This window comes from Cuculus canorus, chromosome 3 (genome assembly GCF_017976375.1).
Source record: "Cuculus canorus isolate bCucCan1 chromosome 3, bCucCan1.pri, whole genome shotgun sequence".
Lineage (NCBI taxonomy): Eukaryota > Metazoa > Chordata > Aves > Cuculiformes > Cuculidae > Cuculus > Cuculus canorus.
In genome coordinates, this window is record NC_071403.1 from 76259463 (window position 1) to 76277411 (window position 17949).

The window sequence follows — 17949 nt, forward strand, 5'->3', positions numbered from 1 at the left end:
GAATATTAAACAAAGGCAGAGAGAGTGTGGACGGAAATAAGGTTTGTGCTAGAAGACAGGACCATACATACCATGCAAATAAATCTTAACATGGAGAGCAGAGCTGTTCAGGTTAGATTTGGGAACAGCAAATGGCTATACTGCTGTTTCTTCTGGCATTGCGTATGTCCAATAACACACAATAACTCACATAACCTGTATGCTTTCCCTACAGGAGCAGTGTTTGATTTAGCGGGAGAATTCCAGAAAGGAGCCGTTCTTTCTTTGCGGTCCGTGGTCCCCATCCTGATGATGGCAACCAGCGATGCAGATGTTCCCATTCCAATGCTTGCCGCTTCTTCCTGCAGCTGCTGTTCCAGAAAAACTGATGGAAAGTAGCAGCAGCATTCACATAATGTACAATGTGTTTCATTTGTTATTTAAAATCTGTAGGAACTGGTATCATGGCTGCAGGGTTAATAGAAAGAAGGAGCTGCAAGATCCATGCAGGCTCCCTGAAAGATGCCTGTCTATCCGCACAACAAAATTACTGCAAGTCCAAGTCAACTCTTAGTTGGGTCTGCTTCTGCCTCTTAGCTCCCCTGACCCAACCGCTAATGCTCATAGGACTAGACAAATTTACATAGGTTAAACTCATTGCTGTATTATGAAAAAAAAAAAAAAAAATCAGCAAATCCGTCTATTCTGGAGCTTGCTTGGGATGGTATAGAGCAAAAAAGGGTCTTTTTATGCCTATTTCTGGGGACAAGGGACTATGCATCTTTCATCTGACTTGTTGCAACAAGTCTTACACAACATCTGCTTTCAAATGACTTCTGTATTAACTACATTCCAACATGCACCAGTGAAACCAGGTTTGGGCTTGGGTTCTACCTGGCACTAAGGGCCACGCTAAGGCAGAGGACAAGAGCAGCCAGAAGGAGGTGGAAGGTTTCAGGGCATGATTGAAAGTGAGATGCTGGTTTAAAGAAGTGGCCGTGAAAATGCATCACATTATTCAACAACTCTTTTCCCACTCTATATGCGCTCACAGCTATAGACCAGTGCCACGAATACATTTTTTACAAGATCTTAATACAAAATCTCTGTTTTCTAGAAAAAATGTGAAATGAAACAAGCTAGGAGATTTTTTCTCTCATTCAAAGCTAACCAACAGAGCACCTTCCATCAAACTCAAATCAAAGGGATCAAAAAATATTTTTGATTTCCCTGCAATTAATATGAAATTTTTATAGCCGTAGAGGTTTAGTAATTTTCTCCTGTCTCATTTGTCAGAAAAAAAACGCAGTCAGAGAATCATATTTTTCACCTCCAAATATTTCTACTCAACCCCATACCTCTGCAAAAAAAAAAACCTAACAGACTCATTTTTCTCAAAGGACGTTTTTTTCCCCCTGGAGAAAGGTATCAATGAAAACAATTTATAGGGATATGGATAACTATTATTTTTTTGTTGTTGTTTATTTTCATTACCTCTTGCCAGCCCTATAGATTCAGGGGGAACTGAGCAATCACTTCCATTCCAAAATATTTCATGCCCAAACATGACCCTGTTTGGTACCAGTACTGTGCAGCACCCACCTCTATCTGTGAGTACTTTTACTAAATGAGCAGGGTATAAAGCCAGTATCAGACACTGGCTTCACCAAGAAGGGTGAGAAAGTGTCTTGCACAGTCTCAGCCTCTAATATTGGGCTCCAGCTGCTGCCAGCTGCATTTAAAGTATTTCCTCCAAATCAGCAGCATCATCCACATCACAGACTTCCCCTCTCTTCAGGCGGAAAGGACGACAGTTGTACCACTGGCCAAGGACCACAGTATGTCCTTCAGAGCAAAGGGCGTAGGAGGAGCTGATGGTCCTTCCTCGCATGAGAGGCTTTGGGTTTCCCTTCTATCACCTGCAGCTCATCCTTCCATGGTATTGAAGATAACACTAATCGACTTGATGGAGAGCACCTGGCTGAGATGAAGCCTTGAGAAAAATCCCGCTTGCCCCTAAGAGCTTCGTGCCCAGGTCCTGGTGCATTGCTGTGGCCCTGCAGAGGGAAGGGAGAATATGGGCAAACCTGGCAAATCAGCTCTAGTAGCTGGCAATATTTAATTAGGGAGGCGTGAAGCCGATATTACATTTGCCTCACAGCTTTGTGGGATGAATTGCAGTGTTTATCTCCTGTGCCCATGGGAGGAGGAAGGCCTGTGCCTTCATGCAAGGCAGGCTGTGGCACACAATGCCCACTCTTAGACTCTGCTCAGTTTCCAGGGCAGTGAATATAAGGTATTTTTTCCCCTTCATCTTTAATTTTAAGGGCCTTGTGTGAGGAGCAATCTGGCAGAGTGTACGGGCAGGAATAAGAAGCAAAGGGAGCATCACCGGAGCACTCCCTGGAGAGGTGCTTTGGGGCTGAAGGAGCTGGCTAGAAAGGACAAGGCACCTCTTCACAGCTTTATGTGCTGTAAATCCCATATCATATCCCCTGTGCCACATAGAGGGAGAAATAAACAGAGTTTTGTGATGATTATTCAGAGTCTTTATGATGGTTATAATGTTCTCTGCTGTTCACTCTTGCTTTGCTACCTCAGTACATTTTCATATTGATATAAGTTTCTGCTGTGAAATGATCCCTGAAAAGAGTTTACCTGCCACTAAATGGCTCTGAACTCTCTGAAATACTTCGGTACAACACTGTGAAACACAGCTCTTGGCTTGCTGGAACAACACACGGAACACATACTTCATACAGCGCCCTTGTTAAGAGCTACGAAGTGTGGCACCAGGTCGTAAAGAGCTGCAGAAGATACATTATGTTCATAGCCCAGCTCTGAAAAATTTAACCAGTTGCATCCTTCTCCACCCCTAATGCTGAGCCAGATATTGAGCAAAATGCTTGAAGGCAGACTTATTGAGAGGGTGGCATCTTTTGCCACAGCTGCCAGCAATTGGCATATGAGGTCTTCGCAGCTGTTGGAGGAGACATGTGAGGTAGGGGCCAGGGTAGCCCCCCAAAGATGCCTTGGCTGATGTTTGCTTCAGCTGCACCTCAGCTGGCTGCAGAGTATTGCACCAGCAGGAGAGCCTGGCCTCAGTTGATACCTTATCTTTAGGTTTATGGAGTCCATTGCTGTCTGAAAGGCAGCACAGGTTATTCCTCTTCAAGATCTGGATTGATTATTTATCCCGACTTTCTCCCAAACCATTGGTTCAGGTCACTTGATGTATGTCCCCTCGTTTCTCCCCAGTGGCCCTTCTGCAGGATTCCTTAGGGTTAAGAATCTTCTGCACAAAACCAGTAGAGGACCATCTCTGAGAGCCAGAAGGTAATGTGCTGGATGGATCTATGCCATGAAGCCTGGCTGACTTAAGAGTGCATAGAGGTATCTGAATCTCATCTGAAATATTTTCCACAAGGAGGAGATTCCCCGCTCTTCCCCCAGGCCATGTGCACACCGTTCAGCATGCAGCCCTTCTCTGTACACGCGATGCCAAATGCAACAAGCTGACCCGGTGCTATTTCAGTCTACTCGATGTGTTTTTCCACCAGTACAACTTAACATCCATTTCTTTGCCAAGTGTGCGGCCTTCCCACTTCATTATGGTCATGAGAAAACCATTTCCATAAGAAAACAAAGGAATAGGTTTAGCAGCCGTGCAACCCTTCTGTCGGCGAGCACGTGTGGCGTTTGTTTGCAAAGTTGGGCATAAGCTAATAAGCTGATCTTGCAAAGATTTACACTCATGCAAAGACTTCCATATGGGCTTAACATTAAGCAAGACCTTAATCTAAAGGAAAATATTTGGGTTGGTTTTTTTTGTTTCTCTTTCAGTGCGCTGTAGGACCAGTGAAATATTCACCAAAGCGAACAGAGACAGACGCTGACTCCAGTGGTGTCGGGGACAGCTGGCCGGCTGGAGGATGAGAACGTCTTCTGAGAAGGCACTGATTGTCTCTCACAGCACCTACAGCTCACACCTAAGTCAGAAGGGTTGTGGGTTCTCAGTGCCGTGCGGAGCTGGGGCTGGAAGAGCGTTTGTGGGAAGGGGATGTCTGTTTGCTTTTGCCCTGGAAAGAGCACAGGAGGAGGCTGTGCAGACGGTGTCTTTATTCAAGATGAAAAGAAAGGACCTGAATGCAGAAGCTGAAAGGTGTCTTTTTGCAGTGGGCTTGGCAAAGTAAGGAAATTGAAAAGCTGAGTGACACCTTGGGTTCTCAGTTTCCCCCGTGGAGCTCTTTTGAACACAAAAGGACAGGTATCTGCCTCCTGGACTGCAGCCAGCATGACTGTGGTGCAAGAATTCACTTCCCACCCACGGAAGCAGAGCAAGTACTGCCAGATACAGGTGACCTGGGGACAAATTCGCTGCCTGTGAGCAGATACAGCACCCGCCCAGAGCCTGTGCAACTACATTACACACTGGAGCACAGCTTCCACAATGCTTTGAATCCGAGTCCCAACAAAGCCAGAAAAGAGATGTTCAGCTGCTGGTTTTGGGATTTTTCCCCTTGACACCATGCTGCCAAGGGCAGCAATGTGAGACACTGAATGAGTGTGGGGAGAGCAGTGCCGCCCTATGCAGAATTACGGCTTCATACCTGCTTTTTAAAGGATGCGTGCATACTTTCATCCTCCCCAAAATCCTTCCCTGGGAAGACAGCCTGGAGCTGCAATGCTGTGATGCAGTGATGCTTTGCTCCTGTTCTTGGAGACTCTCGCTGCTGCAGTGGGGAGTCGGGGCAGTCCATCCCAGTCCATCCCCAGGCATCTGAACTGAATTTCAGTACGGACCCTGCCATTTAATGAAGCCGTTCCTGCAAGCCAGTCCCCCTCGCATAAGTCTGACAGATGTCTTTTTCACAGTATTAAGCCTTTGCAAGGAAGAGGCTTCAGTTCGCCCCCTCTTTTGAGACACAGCCAGTTGGAGCAGGCAGCCCCCATCCCGCTCACCCGCTTCTACTGACAACGCTCAAACTTCCCCTCCAGTGAGACATCTGCGTGCATCAATGTGGAGAGCTGTTTAATTATTTAATGGATTTGTACTTTTTAAATTTCAGTATCTAGTAATATAAGGTGCTGGCCTGCAACTGTGCACCTCTATAGCTGACGGATGACAGGCGGATTCAGACTGTAGCTAAAAAAAAAGCCTCCAACTGCCTACATGCTTCCCAGGGCGTTAAAAGATATTTCAAATCCACACGCAGTGACTTACAAGTGATCTTTAATGGTTTACAGGGAGAAAAGGAGAAGAAAATAATAATAAAAAAAAGAAATAAAATTAAAATAAAGGTAGGATATATCCACTGCTATTTATTTAAGCAAAGGCAATGATTTTTAATCATCTATATTGTCCTCGGCTCAGCAATGTTTCACACAAGAACTGGACACACTTTAAGGACCCAGAATCCTGCTATCATTTTCGGTTTAAGAATCTGACTAGCACTATGATCAAAATTTAGTCTTTAGAAAAAAAGTCCAGCTCTAAAAATCCAGGGGGGCTTGGTTTTTTTTTTTTTCTCCATGTGGAATTGAGGAGCCTGCTGGCTTGCAGTGGAATATATTTTATACAGCTAAATTGCTTTTGACAAATGAAACCGAGTTATTGTTAATTACTCAACCTGTGGCCTTTACCAAACTGAAATATATGATTAAACAAAATGGCTTAGACAGCACATTAAGCTTTGAAGAATGATTTTATTTTTTGAGATCTCAAAGCCCTTTCTTCAGAAAACAGAAAGCATTTTTGTCATGACAACAGGACTGTTCAACTCTACATTTAGCCAGTGTCAAAATGCTCAAGAAAAAAAATTGTCAGAAGTAATTTTGTGATCCTTCTGACACAAAAAGCACATGCACAGGCACCCAGATAATATTGCACTCCACTTCGCAAGGGAGAAACATTATGCTTTGCAGTGCGCCTTTTGTGAACAGACGCTCGTTTTGAACCCGCTGCAAGAGGATTTTCCCATTTTGATTGATCATGACAGAAAATGAGCTCCATAACCATGACTAAACTAAATATCCCCTTTAAGAGCCAAAGCGTTTCTGAATCATTAATGAGTCTCGAATAAATAACGGGGAAACATGGAAACGCCAACCTTTAACTGAACGAGTTGACAGATGCTGCAGTAAAGTTATATTCTTGATATTTCTGTTTAAGGATAACAAAAGCTGTCAGAGCTACCTGCTTCACTGCTGATACCTATTTTTATTCAGGAAAACTGATTGTAAAATCATGTGTCTGTCACGCGGAGTTCATCTCTCTGGAAGGCACAGTATGAAAACATACACAAAAGTCCAACAACTTTCACAAATACAGTTAAAATAAGGTGGGTTTATTTTGGTTTTTTGGGGTTTTTTTTTTTTTGGTTTTTTTTTTTTTTTTTTCCCCGAGTAGCAAGGAAAGAAAAAGAAGAAAATGTTATTTATCTGCTTCAGTGCCGAGGACAGTGCACCTTCTGGAGACGAGTGTCCCGGCTCCAGGGGTGGCTTTCCCGGTCCAGGGCAGCCTGTCCCTCATCCCGGTGGGGACAGGGACCTACTTCCATCCCGAAGTTTAGCCTCAGACTAATATTTTCCATGGCAAACCACGATGATAAATCAAAACCGGAGGCGGGAGGAAGAGCCGATAAACCGAGAGGGTCGAGAGAGGAGAAAGAGGAGGTAGAAGGGGAAAAAATATACAGAGCAAATTAAAACCACCTCAAAGCAACGTCGGGGAGGGGGTGCGGTGGAGGTGGCAGGAGGGGCTGAGCCTCGGGGGCAGCATGTTGTAGGGTGCGGGAAGCGTCTGTCTCTCCGTAGGACACTGAGCACCACGAAGGACATTCGTGGCATCTCGTTAATTACTTTATCGCGTGTTTGGTGAGCCGGGTTAGCATCGCCAGAGCGAGAACAGAGCCTCGGAGCTGCTGGCCCTGCCGCGGGACTCGGTGCGGCTTAGCCCCGGCTCCACCCGGCTCAACTCCCGTCCCTCTTAAGAGACCTCTGCGAGCCCTTCCTCATCCTTCTTTTTTTCTTTTTCTTTTTCTTTTTCTTTTTCTTTTTCTTTTTCTTTTTCTTTTTCTTTTTCTTTTTCTTTTTCTTTTTCTTTTTCTTTTTCTTTTTCTTTTTCTTTTCCTTTTCCTTTTTCTTCTTTCCTTTTCCTTTTTCTTCTTTCCTTTTCCTTTTTCTTTTCCTTTTTCTTTTTCTTTTTCTTTTTCTTTTTCTTTTTCTTTTTCTTCTTTCCTTTTTCTTTTTCTTTTTCTTTTTCTTTTTCTTTTTCTTTTTCTTTTTCTTTTTCTTTTTCTTTTTCTTTTTCTTTTTCTTCTTTCCTTTTCTCCTTTTCTTTCCTTTTCTCCTTTCCTTTTCTCCTTTCCTTTTCTCCTTTCCTTTCCTTTCCTTTCCTTTCCTTTCCTTTCCTTTCCTTTCCTTTCCTTTCCTTTCCTTTCCTTTCCTTTCCTTTCCTTTCCTTTCCTTTCCTTTCCTTTCCTTTCCTTTCCTTTCCTTTCCTTTCCTTTTTCCTTTTTCCCTATTTTCTTTTTCTTTTCCCCTTTACCTTTTATTTCTTTTCCTTTTTCCTTTTCATCTTCTTCGAAATCTTATCTTCCTTCTTCGTTTTCTTCTTATCCTTATTTTCCTTCTTCTTCTAGTCTTTTTTCGTTTTATTATTCTTTCCCTTCTTCTTCGTTTCCTTGTTATTATTCTTTCTCTTCTTCGTTTTCTTCTCCTCCTCCCTCTTCGTTTTCTTATCCTTTTCTTCTTCTTCCTTTCGTTTCCCCGCTGTTTCCACGCACACACGCCTGCACCTCTCCCGCCGGTACAAAGCAGCCGCGCAGCCCCGCAGCCACGTCTCCCTGCCGAAATTCTCTAGGCCTTTGTGGCTCAAAGCCCGCGGAGGCAGCGGCCGCCGGCGCAGCCCCTGACCGTCTCCCCCGGGGGCTCGGCGGGAGCGGGGCAGAGCCAAGGGGGGATGCGGCTGGGAGGCGGGGAGCCGCACGCTGTGCGCGATGCCCTCCCGCAGCAGGTGCCCGGCGGAGGTGCCGGCGGGCGGGGTGTGCGTCCTGCTGCTGCGAGGTGGCTGTGTTTTCCACTTTAAACACCTAGGGAAAGCTTCCCCGCTCAGTACCCCATCCACACGGAGCAGGGCTGCGAGCTGGCTGCGGCCACGGGATGTGCGTGGGGTTGAGCATCACGGTAGGAGCCCCCCGGGAAGAGAAGAAGGGCACAAACGGCGGCCCCACTCGTGCTCCCCGTGTGAGCAAGGGGCCGTGCGACTGCGTGGGGTCGAGCGCGCAGGGCTTTAATTGGCTCAGCCACGCGCCTTCGTTAATTACTGTGGGCGCGGTGGGGAGCTCAGCGCCGAAGCCTGCACGGCCCAGGCTCGCTCCGCGGCTTTTCCCGAGCGGTCCTTGCCCGGCACCCCCGGCTCCTGCCCTCTCCTCCGCCCCTCACCGCAGACCCGGCGGATTTCTCCGCACTTCCCAACAGAGGGAGACAAAAGATTGGCTCCTCTGAGGAGGGGCGGGTGGGCTCGGGGCCCCCCGGCTGAGGCTCCAGGGCAGGAGCGGCGGCCCCCGAGCCGCTGTCCCAGGAGCGCTGCCTGCCCATCTCTCCGCGCCGTCGGGCCGCCCGGAGATACTACTGCGCAGGGGCTCCTCCGAGCAGCAAGCAGCCATGGGGAGAGGCAGAGGGGCTTCAGAAACCCCTGTCCCCCGGCAGGCTTCTCCTTCCCCTCAGCTGGGGGCAGCTCTCCTCGGCCCTGGACGGGCGGGATCTGGCGGGGGGGTCCAGGCTGGGCACGGCCCCCGGCGTGGAAATGCTCTTCTGCGGGTGAAAGGAGACCCCCATACGCTTCGAAAAAATCGTCCCGCTGGATTACCAGGGCAAGGAGAAAGCCACCTGGTTTCCTCGGCCGCCTTTCGATTGGCTCCTTTCCGCAGGCTGCCGGCAGCCGCTCCCGCCCGGCCCCGCCGGAGGCTGAGGACGGCAAACTCATCGCACGGCGCTCCCCGGGGGCTGGAACCGGGGGATCCGGGGTGAGGGGAAGGCAAATACGGGGCATTCATCCCTTTGCTATTCTCAGCTGCTTTTTAATCGATTCGCTCTCATTTCCCGACGACCAATTTCCAAAGCTGAGGCTGCACCGTCTGCCAAGACCCCGGAGTTTAATCCCACGTCCTCGAGGGGAGGGGACGGGAGAGAGGAGGGGGTGGTGGCGTGGGCAATACGAGGGTCCTTGTCCCTGTGTCTGTCCCCTCACGGACGCCGTGCACCTCTCCTGCCCGCCGCTGCCCGCGCTGCCGGCGAGGAAACCGGAGCCCACGGTGATGGGCGCTGCCCGCCCGCTGCTGAGCGGGCCGCTGCCCCCCTCTCCACCCAGTACCCCAGTTAAAACCCGGGGAGGAGCGGGTGTTCGATGCGGTGGCGGAGGCGATATCCGCGGCTGGATTTCGCCCTCCTCACCCCCTCATCCTTTCAGTCGTTTACGATCTTTCCATCCACCTTTACCGGGGAGATAAAACACACAGACATCCCCCAAACCCTTGCCCCATCCACGTTTTACGAAGGGGCGTTGGTGCGTTATCACTGAGGTAAGAAACACGCAGGTTTCGCTGCAGCGGCAGCAGCCAGGAGGGAAGGTGCCTGGAGCAGCCCCGCGATGCCGGCGGCTCCCTCCGAAGCCACAAGGAGCTCCCCCACCCCACCCCGAGGACGCGGCGATGTCCCAGCCCGTGGCTCCCAGCCCCGCGGCGGCCGTCGGGGCCGGAGGAGGGGCAGGTGCCCCGACCCGCGTGTCCCCGTCTCGCGTGGGAACGATGCGGGGCGGGGGAACCCCATAATCGACCTCGCGACCCGGTATAATGCTCGGTGTGCGGGCGGGAGTGGGGTCCCGCGGGGACGGCGCGGGCAGCCCCGGCCGTGGCGGGGCGCTGGCCCCGCCGGGGGAGCAGGGGGGCTCGGGGGGTGCCGTCCCTCCTCGTTATCCCCCCCTCCCCGCGGCGGGGAGCGGCGGCCTCGGCCATTTAGGAGCGGAGCGGGAGCCAATGGGCGGCCCGCGGCGGCGCCTCCACCGTGACGGCCGAGATTGACGTGTTTCCCACGTCAAATTGATCCCAAGTAGCGGCGGGGGCTCCCCGCGAGCGGGGGAACCGGCCCGGCGCCGCCAGGACACCCCCGCCGGCGGCTGCCGCCCAGCCAGGCCGCCCTGCGCCGCTCCCCGGGCCCGCTCTATGCCGGGCGGGCGGCGGCGCTGGGGCCGGGGCTGCGGCGCGGCGGGCAGGCGCTGCCCCCTCCCCGCGCCGGGACATGGGTAAGCACGGCCGGCCGAGGGGAGGTCGCCGGGACGGACGAGGCTGGGGGGGCGCCGGGCGGGGGGCGCCGAGACGGAGCCCCGGACCCGCCGCTGCGGCCCGAGCCGTGGAGGGAGCGGGCGGGGGTCTGGCACGACGGGTCCGGCTGGGAAGGCTCTCGGCTCCCCGCTTCTTCCCCGCTCCCTTCCTTCTCTTTGGCTCTGGTCTCTTCTTTCGATTCTTTCTCCCGGTCTCGTTGTTTCTCTCTCTCTTTTTTCCCCCCTTTTATCTCCCCCCCCGCCTTTTTTATAGTCTTTGTTTCTCTCTTTTTACCCTTACCTTTCGCCTTTTCTTTATTTCTCCTCTTTCTCCCTCTCTTTGTTTTTTTCCTTTTCTCTACTGTTCTTCTTTTCCTCTCCTTTCCTTCACCTTTTTGCTTTTATTTATTTCTCCTTTTTTTCTCTCCCTTTACATCCTTTCCTTTCCTTTCCTTTCCTTTCCTTTCCTTTCCTTTCCTTTCCTTTCCTTTCCTTTCCTTTCCTTTCCTTTCCTTTCCTTTCCTTTCCTTTCCTTTCCTTTCCTTTCCTTTCCTTTCCTTTCCTTTCCTTTCCTTTCCTTTCCTTTCCTTTCCTTTCCTTTCCTTTCCTTTCCTTTCCTTTCCTTTCCTTTCCTTTCCTTTCCCTCCTTGTGCTTTGTCCCCCTTTTCTCTGGTCCCATTTTCTTTCTCCCCTTTTTTCTTTCTCACTCGTTTTCCTTTCTCCCTCTTTTTCCTATCTCTCTATTTTTTCCTTTCTCCCCCATTTTTTCCCTTCTCTCCCTTTTTTTTCCCCTTCCCCCCTTTTTTCCTTTCTTCCCTTTTTTTCCCTACCCCCTCCTTTTGTCCTTTCTCCCCCTTTTTTTTCCCCTTCTCCCCCTTTTTTCTTTCCCCCTCCCCACCGCAGCCCTATCCCTTCCCCACACCCTCTTGCCGCCCGGACGGCCCCGAGGGATGCCCGGCGCTCGGTGCCCGGCGCTAAGGCGCTCCGTCTGCTGCAGAGCACACCTACGGGGAGGTGAACCAGCTGGGAGGTGTCTTCGTCAACGGGCGGCCGCTGCCCAACGCCATCCGGCTGCGGATCGTGGAGCTGGCTCAGCTCGGCATCCGGCCCTGCGACATCAGCCGGCAGCTCCGCGTCTCGCACGGCTGCGTCAGCAAGATCCTGGCCCGTTACAACGAGACCGGCTCCATCCTGCCCGGGGCCATCGGCGGCAGCAAGCCGCGGGTCACCACCCCCAACGTGGTCAAGCACATCCGAGACTACAAGCAGGGAGACCCCGGAATCTTCGCCTGGGAGATCCGCGACCGGCTCCTGGCAGACGGCGTCTGTGACAAGTACAACGTGCCCTCGGTCAGCTCCATCAGCAGGATCCTGAGGAACAAAATCGGCAGCCTTTCCCAGCCCGGTCCCTTCGACAGCGGCAAGCAGCCGCCCCCGCAGCCCGCCCTGCCCTACAACCACATCTACCAGTATCCCTACCCCAGCCCCATGGCCTCGCCGGCCGCCAAGATGGGAGGGGGACACCCCGGAGGACCCGTGGCCGCGGCCCACGTCAGCCTGCCCCGCTCCTGGCCCTCGGCGCACTCCGTCACCAACATCCTGGGCATCCGCACCTTCGTGGAGCAGACGGGTGGGTACCCTCCGCCGCTGGTATCTCCGGAGCCCCGGGCAGGGATCAGAGAATCATAGAATGGTTCGGGTTGCAAGAGACCATGAAGGTCATCCAGTCCAACTCCCCAGCAGAGAACAGGGACATCTTTAACCAGATCAGGCTTCTCAAAGCCCCATCCAACTTGACCTTGATTGTCTCCAGGGATGGAGCATCTACCACCTCTCTGGTCATCTACCACTTTCAACCCGTGCCATTGTTTCAGCACCCTCAGCGTAACAAAATTCTTCCTAATACCTGGTCTAAATCTCTCCTCTTTTAGTTTAAAACCGTTACCCCTTGTCCTATTGCTACGGGCCCTGCTAAAACTTTTTTCCTCCCATCCTTATTATAAACCCCCTTTCAGTACTGAAAGGCCGCAATAAGGTCTTCTCGGAGTCTTCTCCAAGCTGAACAACACCAGCTCCCGCATTCTCTCTTCACAGGGCAGGTGTTCAAGGTGTTCCATTGTCCCCTCCCGACGAGCAGCTCTTTTGACCTCCCCACCCTTTTTTTGGGGGGCGTGAGTGTGTTTTTTATCCCCGCACCCCGCTCCGGCAGGATGGGGCGGCGGGACCAGATGCAGCGAGGCACAGACATCTTGAACTTTTTATGAAAAATGTGGAAAATATTTTCTTAGGGATGATAGATTGCCGACCGCAAATTCGAAGTCCTGAATTTGCCTTTGCAAAGGGGAAAAAAAAAATGGAAGGGGGGCTTAAAAGGGGGAGAAACAATCCAGGAGAGAGGGAAAAGGGACAAAAATAAGAGTTAAAAAAAATGAAAGGAGCTAAAAAGGGGGAGAAACAATCCAGGGGAGAGTCAAAATGGGCAAAAAGAAGAGGAAGGCAAGCAAACCTCCTCGGAAAACGGGCTTTTTCCCGGAGGAGTGCGATGCGGCCGGAGTTCCAAGCAAGGGCGGGAGGCGAGGGGAGTGCCGGCTCCGGGGGGAGAACGGGACATGGTGGGGGTGAGGGGGAGAGAGTCCTTTTATCCTTCCAAAAGCCCGAGTAAATCAACCATATGCGTTTCCCTCTGTGCAATCATTTATCTTTAAAATTCCGATGTCACTTTTATAAATCTCCTTCGTCAGAAGAGAAATTTGGCCTCCTAAATTATTGGGAGCATGGAAATGACCGGGGGGGGGGAAGGGGGGGGGGGTCGCGAAAAGCCTGGCCGGAGAACTAGGTTTGGGCACGGGGTGTGCGTGTGTGCAGCCTTTCCTCCTGGTGGGGTATCAAACCTGAATACGCTTAATTTCGGCGGTCCTGAGCCTTTCCCAGGACGCCCCGTCGGGGGATGCTGTGTCCCCGGGATGCTGTCGAAGAGTGGGATGCGAGGCGGTCTGTGTCCCCCCATCTGGTTTATATGAACAGGGACTTGCAAACCTCGCGTTTTCCGCCGTTTCACCCCAATCCCTGCTCCGGGGGATAAAATCCGCTCGGGCAGGACCACGGCCGGGTCCGGGGGAGCGAACGCTAACGCTGACGGAGCTGCGGCACTCTCGTCCCCAGGGGCTCTGGCTGGCACAGAGGGGTCTGCCTACCCCTCCAAAATGGAAGACTGGCCCAGCGTGAACAGAACGGCCTTCCCTCCGTCCCAGGCAATCAACGGCATCGACAAGGCTGCCATGGAAGGAGATATCAAATACCCGCAGGTGAGCGCTATGGGGGGGATGGAAGGGGTGGGGGCAGGACGGGACAAGGGCAGAGCAGGAAGGGACAAAGAAGGGGACAGGAAGGGACAAGGAAGGGGGGCAGGTGGGGACGAGAGGAGGGCAGGAGGGGACAAGGGGCGGTGGGGAGGACGGGAACGCGGTTTCTCGTTGCTCCCATCCCCGCTCGGCCCGGGTTCCGCACCGCCGCGGCCAGCCGGGCCCTCAGCGTTTTAAGCCCCTCTGTAGTTCGGCGGTGCCCCGTCCCCGCACAGCGATGCTTCCCAGTGTACCCTCCATGTCTCTCTGTGCCTGTTCCGCAGCCCGCCCCGGGTCTCTCCTCGGTGGGCAGCTTCCTCCCGGCTTGTGCCTACCCCCCCTCCAACCAGCACGGCGTCTACGGCGGGCCGACCGGCGGCTACATCCCCCCGGGGCACCCCTGGCAGCCGCAGGGCAGCCCCTTGGCTCACCACGGGCCCGGCGTGGCGGTGCACGGAGGCGACCTGGCCACGGCGATGGCCTTCAAGCAGCCCGGGAGGGAAGGTGAGACGCGAACGGTGGAGGGCATCCCCGGAGCCGGGGTGCGCGGCGGGGGCTGCTCGGCGAGCGGGAGAGGAACGGGGGGCTAAGGGACTCGGTATGGGTCTCCCCACCTTCAGAGAGACACTCGCTCTCGTTGAATATTTTAAATATTTTTACTATTTCCACCCCCCTCCAAATGCAGACGTCGGGGCTGGAGGCTGAGGTCCCCGCGGGTTGCCTTCCCGCTGCCCACACCTCGGGCAGACTCCCCCGGCCCCCCCCAGCTCCTGCCTGTGTCTCCGAGCCCCCGCGCCGCAGTATTCGATGAGTCCCCGTCCACCCCCTCCCCTCGCCCAGCTCCTTCCTGCCCTGCCTCAGTCAGGACTTCGGGATTATAAACTGGAAATAATTTTTTTTCCCCCCTTGTGATTTACACTCGTGCGCGCTGGAAATCGCCAGGGAAGATTTAGGGAGAACCCTCTGCTTTTCAGCCCCCACGCCCCGGCTAGGGATGGCTTTTGCGGGATGCGACGGGACAGGGCAGGACCTGCGGCTCCTCCGATAGAAAGATGTACTGACGGCATCCACCGCACCGAGCGGCTTAGAGATAATGCAGAGAGGCAGAAACCTCCACTAGGAATTATTAACATTACAAATCCTCCGCCGTGGGGAGTATTTGAAGATAAACTCTCTATGGGAACCCCGTGGGTTTTATTTGAACGTATATACGAGGCTGTTAATTGGGACGTTTCTTTTATCTCCTGTTAATTATTTCGGCTCGTTGATGGAACCTATATTTCCTCGATAGGCGACTTGGTTTTAAAAATATCGATTTATCTGTTCTGAGTATTAAACTCCCATCGATATTTTCCTCCTTTTTGTGGTATTATACTTTCTATTATTTTTTCACATTTGCAATTAATTTTCTACTTATTAACCCATTTCTTTATGATTGGTTTTATGGGTTTTAAAATAACAATAATGATAATAATAATAGTAGCAATTGTTATCGTTATTGTTATTATTATCATCATATCTTTACTGTTTCTAACTATGGCAACTTGCTGCAAGTTATAACACCAGCTGTCCCGAGGATGAGTTATTGCCAATATCGACGGCTGAAAACAGATAATGGTAAACCAATATTTTTTAAAAAAGAAAGAAACAGAGCGAAAGAAAGTGAGAGAGGGAAAGGAAAGGAAAGGAAAGGAAAGGAAAGGAAAGGAAAGGAAAGGAAAGGAAAGGAAAGGAAAGGAAAGGAAAGGAAAGGAAAGGAAAGGAAAGGAAAGGAAAGGAAAGGAAAGGAAAGGAAAGGATGAAAAAGAGAGAGAAAGAAGGAAGGAAGGAAGGAAGGAAGGAAGGAAGGAAGGAAGGAAGGAAGGAAGGAAGGAAGGAAGGAAGGAAGGAAGGAATATATAGAAACGAATGCAGGAGGAGGGATAACCTCCACGTATTTAGTATACATATTTTTTTTCCCAGAGTTTTTTTCCCCCACATTTAAAGTGACTTCGTTTTCTGATTTGCCAGTCTTCAAGCTGTGTCTGCCGAAAGGCTCATAGACTGTCTTTAAAAGATTTGTTTTCGTTTTGATTTGGGTTTTGAGCTTTGGTTTTGGTTTGGTTCCCCCCTCCCCCCCGCTTTTTTTCTCTTTTATTTCCTTTCGGATCCGTTTTCTGGTTCCACTGCTTATCTGGGACAAACCAAATATCGGATTATCCGGCCAAACGTCCTCCCCCCGGCCCGAGCAGGGAGGGCGATGGGGAGTCGGGGGGAGAGGCCGGCGGCTCCGCATCGCTCCCGGGATGGTCCCGCAGCTTCCCAGCCCCGCGGCTCCTGGTACCCGCATCGTGCGGGGAGAGGGAGGGGGGCAAGAGAGAGGCAGCGGGAGAGGAAAGGGGTAAGGCAGGAGGAAGAGAGAGAAGGAAAGAAAGGAGGAAAGGAATGAAAGAGATAAAGAAAGAGAGAAAATAAAGACAAACTCAGCCAGGCAGTTTTTTCCTCCAATTCAGACCTCTTCCCATATCACAGCCTTTATGTCACAGAAAAAAAAATCTCTCTGCTTATCCCAGTGATAACTACAGCCCTACAACATTTTGCATCCCCTGTCTGCTCGGAAGGCCTGTGGCTGGACGGTGCGGGGGACACACAGGGACTGGCCCAGCTTGGGCTGTACACCGTGATGTCTCCTGGGGCTGGGATGTTGCTGGGATGAGCTGCGATGATGCTGGGGAAAAGCTCACAGGAGTTTAACCACAGCTGGCATGGTGCGTTGATCCTTTCTCTTTCTCCTTCCCAGTGTAGTCCTCTTCTAGGGCACCCCAGGCTTTAAGAAAGTGTGTGAGATGTGTTCTCTGAGTGGCTGGGATGGGTCTGGGTCACCTGCGCAGGCAGATCCAGATTCCCAGCTATGGCAGAGGGTGTCTGTCTTCACCACAGTCGCTATCACTTGGGAGATATAACCCCCCTTTCCTCTCCATTTACCCTGTAGAGGTCTGATTCATGGAACCTGGCAGACCCTGAAGGGATGGCTTTGATGGGAACAAGCAGATGGGGGACACAGAGCGGCAGAGAAGCTCTTGCGGGGGGCCATTGCAGGAGAGTTTGCATGTGTTCAGGGGTGAAACATGCCTGGCCGAACCAACGAGTTGAGTCATCAATCCGCTGCCTTGTTGTTGTCTTCTTTTTTCCTTCCTCTACCCTTCTTGCAGTTGCAGACAGAAAACCTGCCAGCCCTGTGGGGAAATCTTCAGACCCTCTAAATACCATCCATGGACTCTCTATCCCAGCCTCCTCATCCTAGAGCCATGGAGCAGCAGTCAAGACAGTGACCCTTGGAATAAGCACATGCAAACTGCAACTGAAGCCTGAAGTGCCACTGAACTGTATCCAAAGTGCCACTGCTTCTGGCAGGTACCTGCGGAGCAAGGAGACAGCTCAGACAGTGAGAGGTGACATCCTCCCAGCACAGGGGAGCACGGTCAGGATGTTCACTCACACTGCCCAAAGGCACGCTTTACCTCCATCAAATCAGAAAGGGGTGACAGAAGAGTCTTCCTTCTTTTTTTTTTTTCTTTTTTTTTTTTCCTGCTTTCAGTTTTTCTTTCTCCTTCCCATGTCCCCAAAGACTGTTGAATGCATGGCAGTGAATGCCTCTGCCCTCAGCCATTGCTCGGAGCATCCCAGTTCTGTCCCTCCAGGGACTGATTTCTGGCTTCCCCACGCTGCAGCCAGACAAGCTGTGCAATGGAGTCCTCTCCACGCCAGCTTTCCAGAGCCTCTGCCCTGGAGTGAAAATGGACAAATGTGCCACAACGATTTATGATATATTTTTATAATAACAAATCTTAATAAAAAGTGACTACCATGTGCATATGACCTCCTTCCTTTGGGGTCTGGCTGAGCACCATCACTTGTCCTGCCCAGACTGCTCTTGCAGGTTGTTTGTGAGCAGCAGAGATCCGGTGGGATCATGGGGGCACTTGACTGGGAGGAATCACTCTGTGCCGGATCTGGATTTGTGCACCCACCTACCTGGGATGCCTTGCGCTGCTGTGAGTGCATTGCAACCCTGCTACTTATGCCTAATTGCACCTGTAGACTTGGGGTTCTCCTGCACTGGGGGGGCTGTGGCCCTGCTGAGCGACTCCTGATGCCATGAGGCTACAGACCAACACTGGGTGCAGGAGAGGATGTGGGCAGCTACCTCCCAGCCCTGGGCCACCTTCCACCCTCCACACCTGGCCGTGGGCAAGTGAGGGGGGCTGATAGCAGGGCTGTCCCTCACAGGCCACCCACCGGGGTTACTTTTCCCCCTCCTGTCCAGCC

The 17949-nt window shown here is 51.9% G+C and overlaps 1 protein-coding gene across 1 annotated transcript; it reads left to right on the top strand.

Moving 5' to 3' along the window:
* The first annotated feature begins 9692 nt into the window (after nucleotides 1-9692).
* On the top strand, nucleotides 9693-16959 carry PAX1 (paired box 1). The gene is made up of 6 exons (XM_054062341.1): nucleotides 9693-9779; nucleotides 10094-10427; nucleotides 11298-11930; nucleotides 13463-13605; nucleotides 13926-14145; nucleotides 16833-16959. The coding sequence occupies exons 1-6, from the start codon at nucleotides 9693-9695 to the stop codon at nucleotides 16922-16924; spliced, it is 1509 nt and encodes a 502-aa protein (XP_053918316.1). The 3' UTR covers nucleotides 16925-16959.
* Nucleotides 16960-17949: the final 990 nt, after the last annotated feature.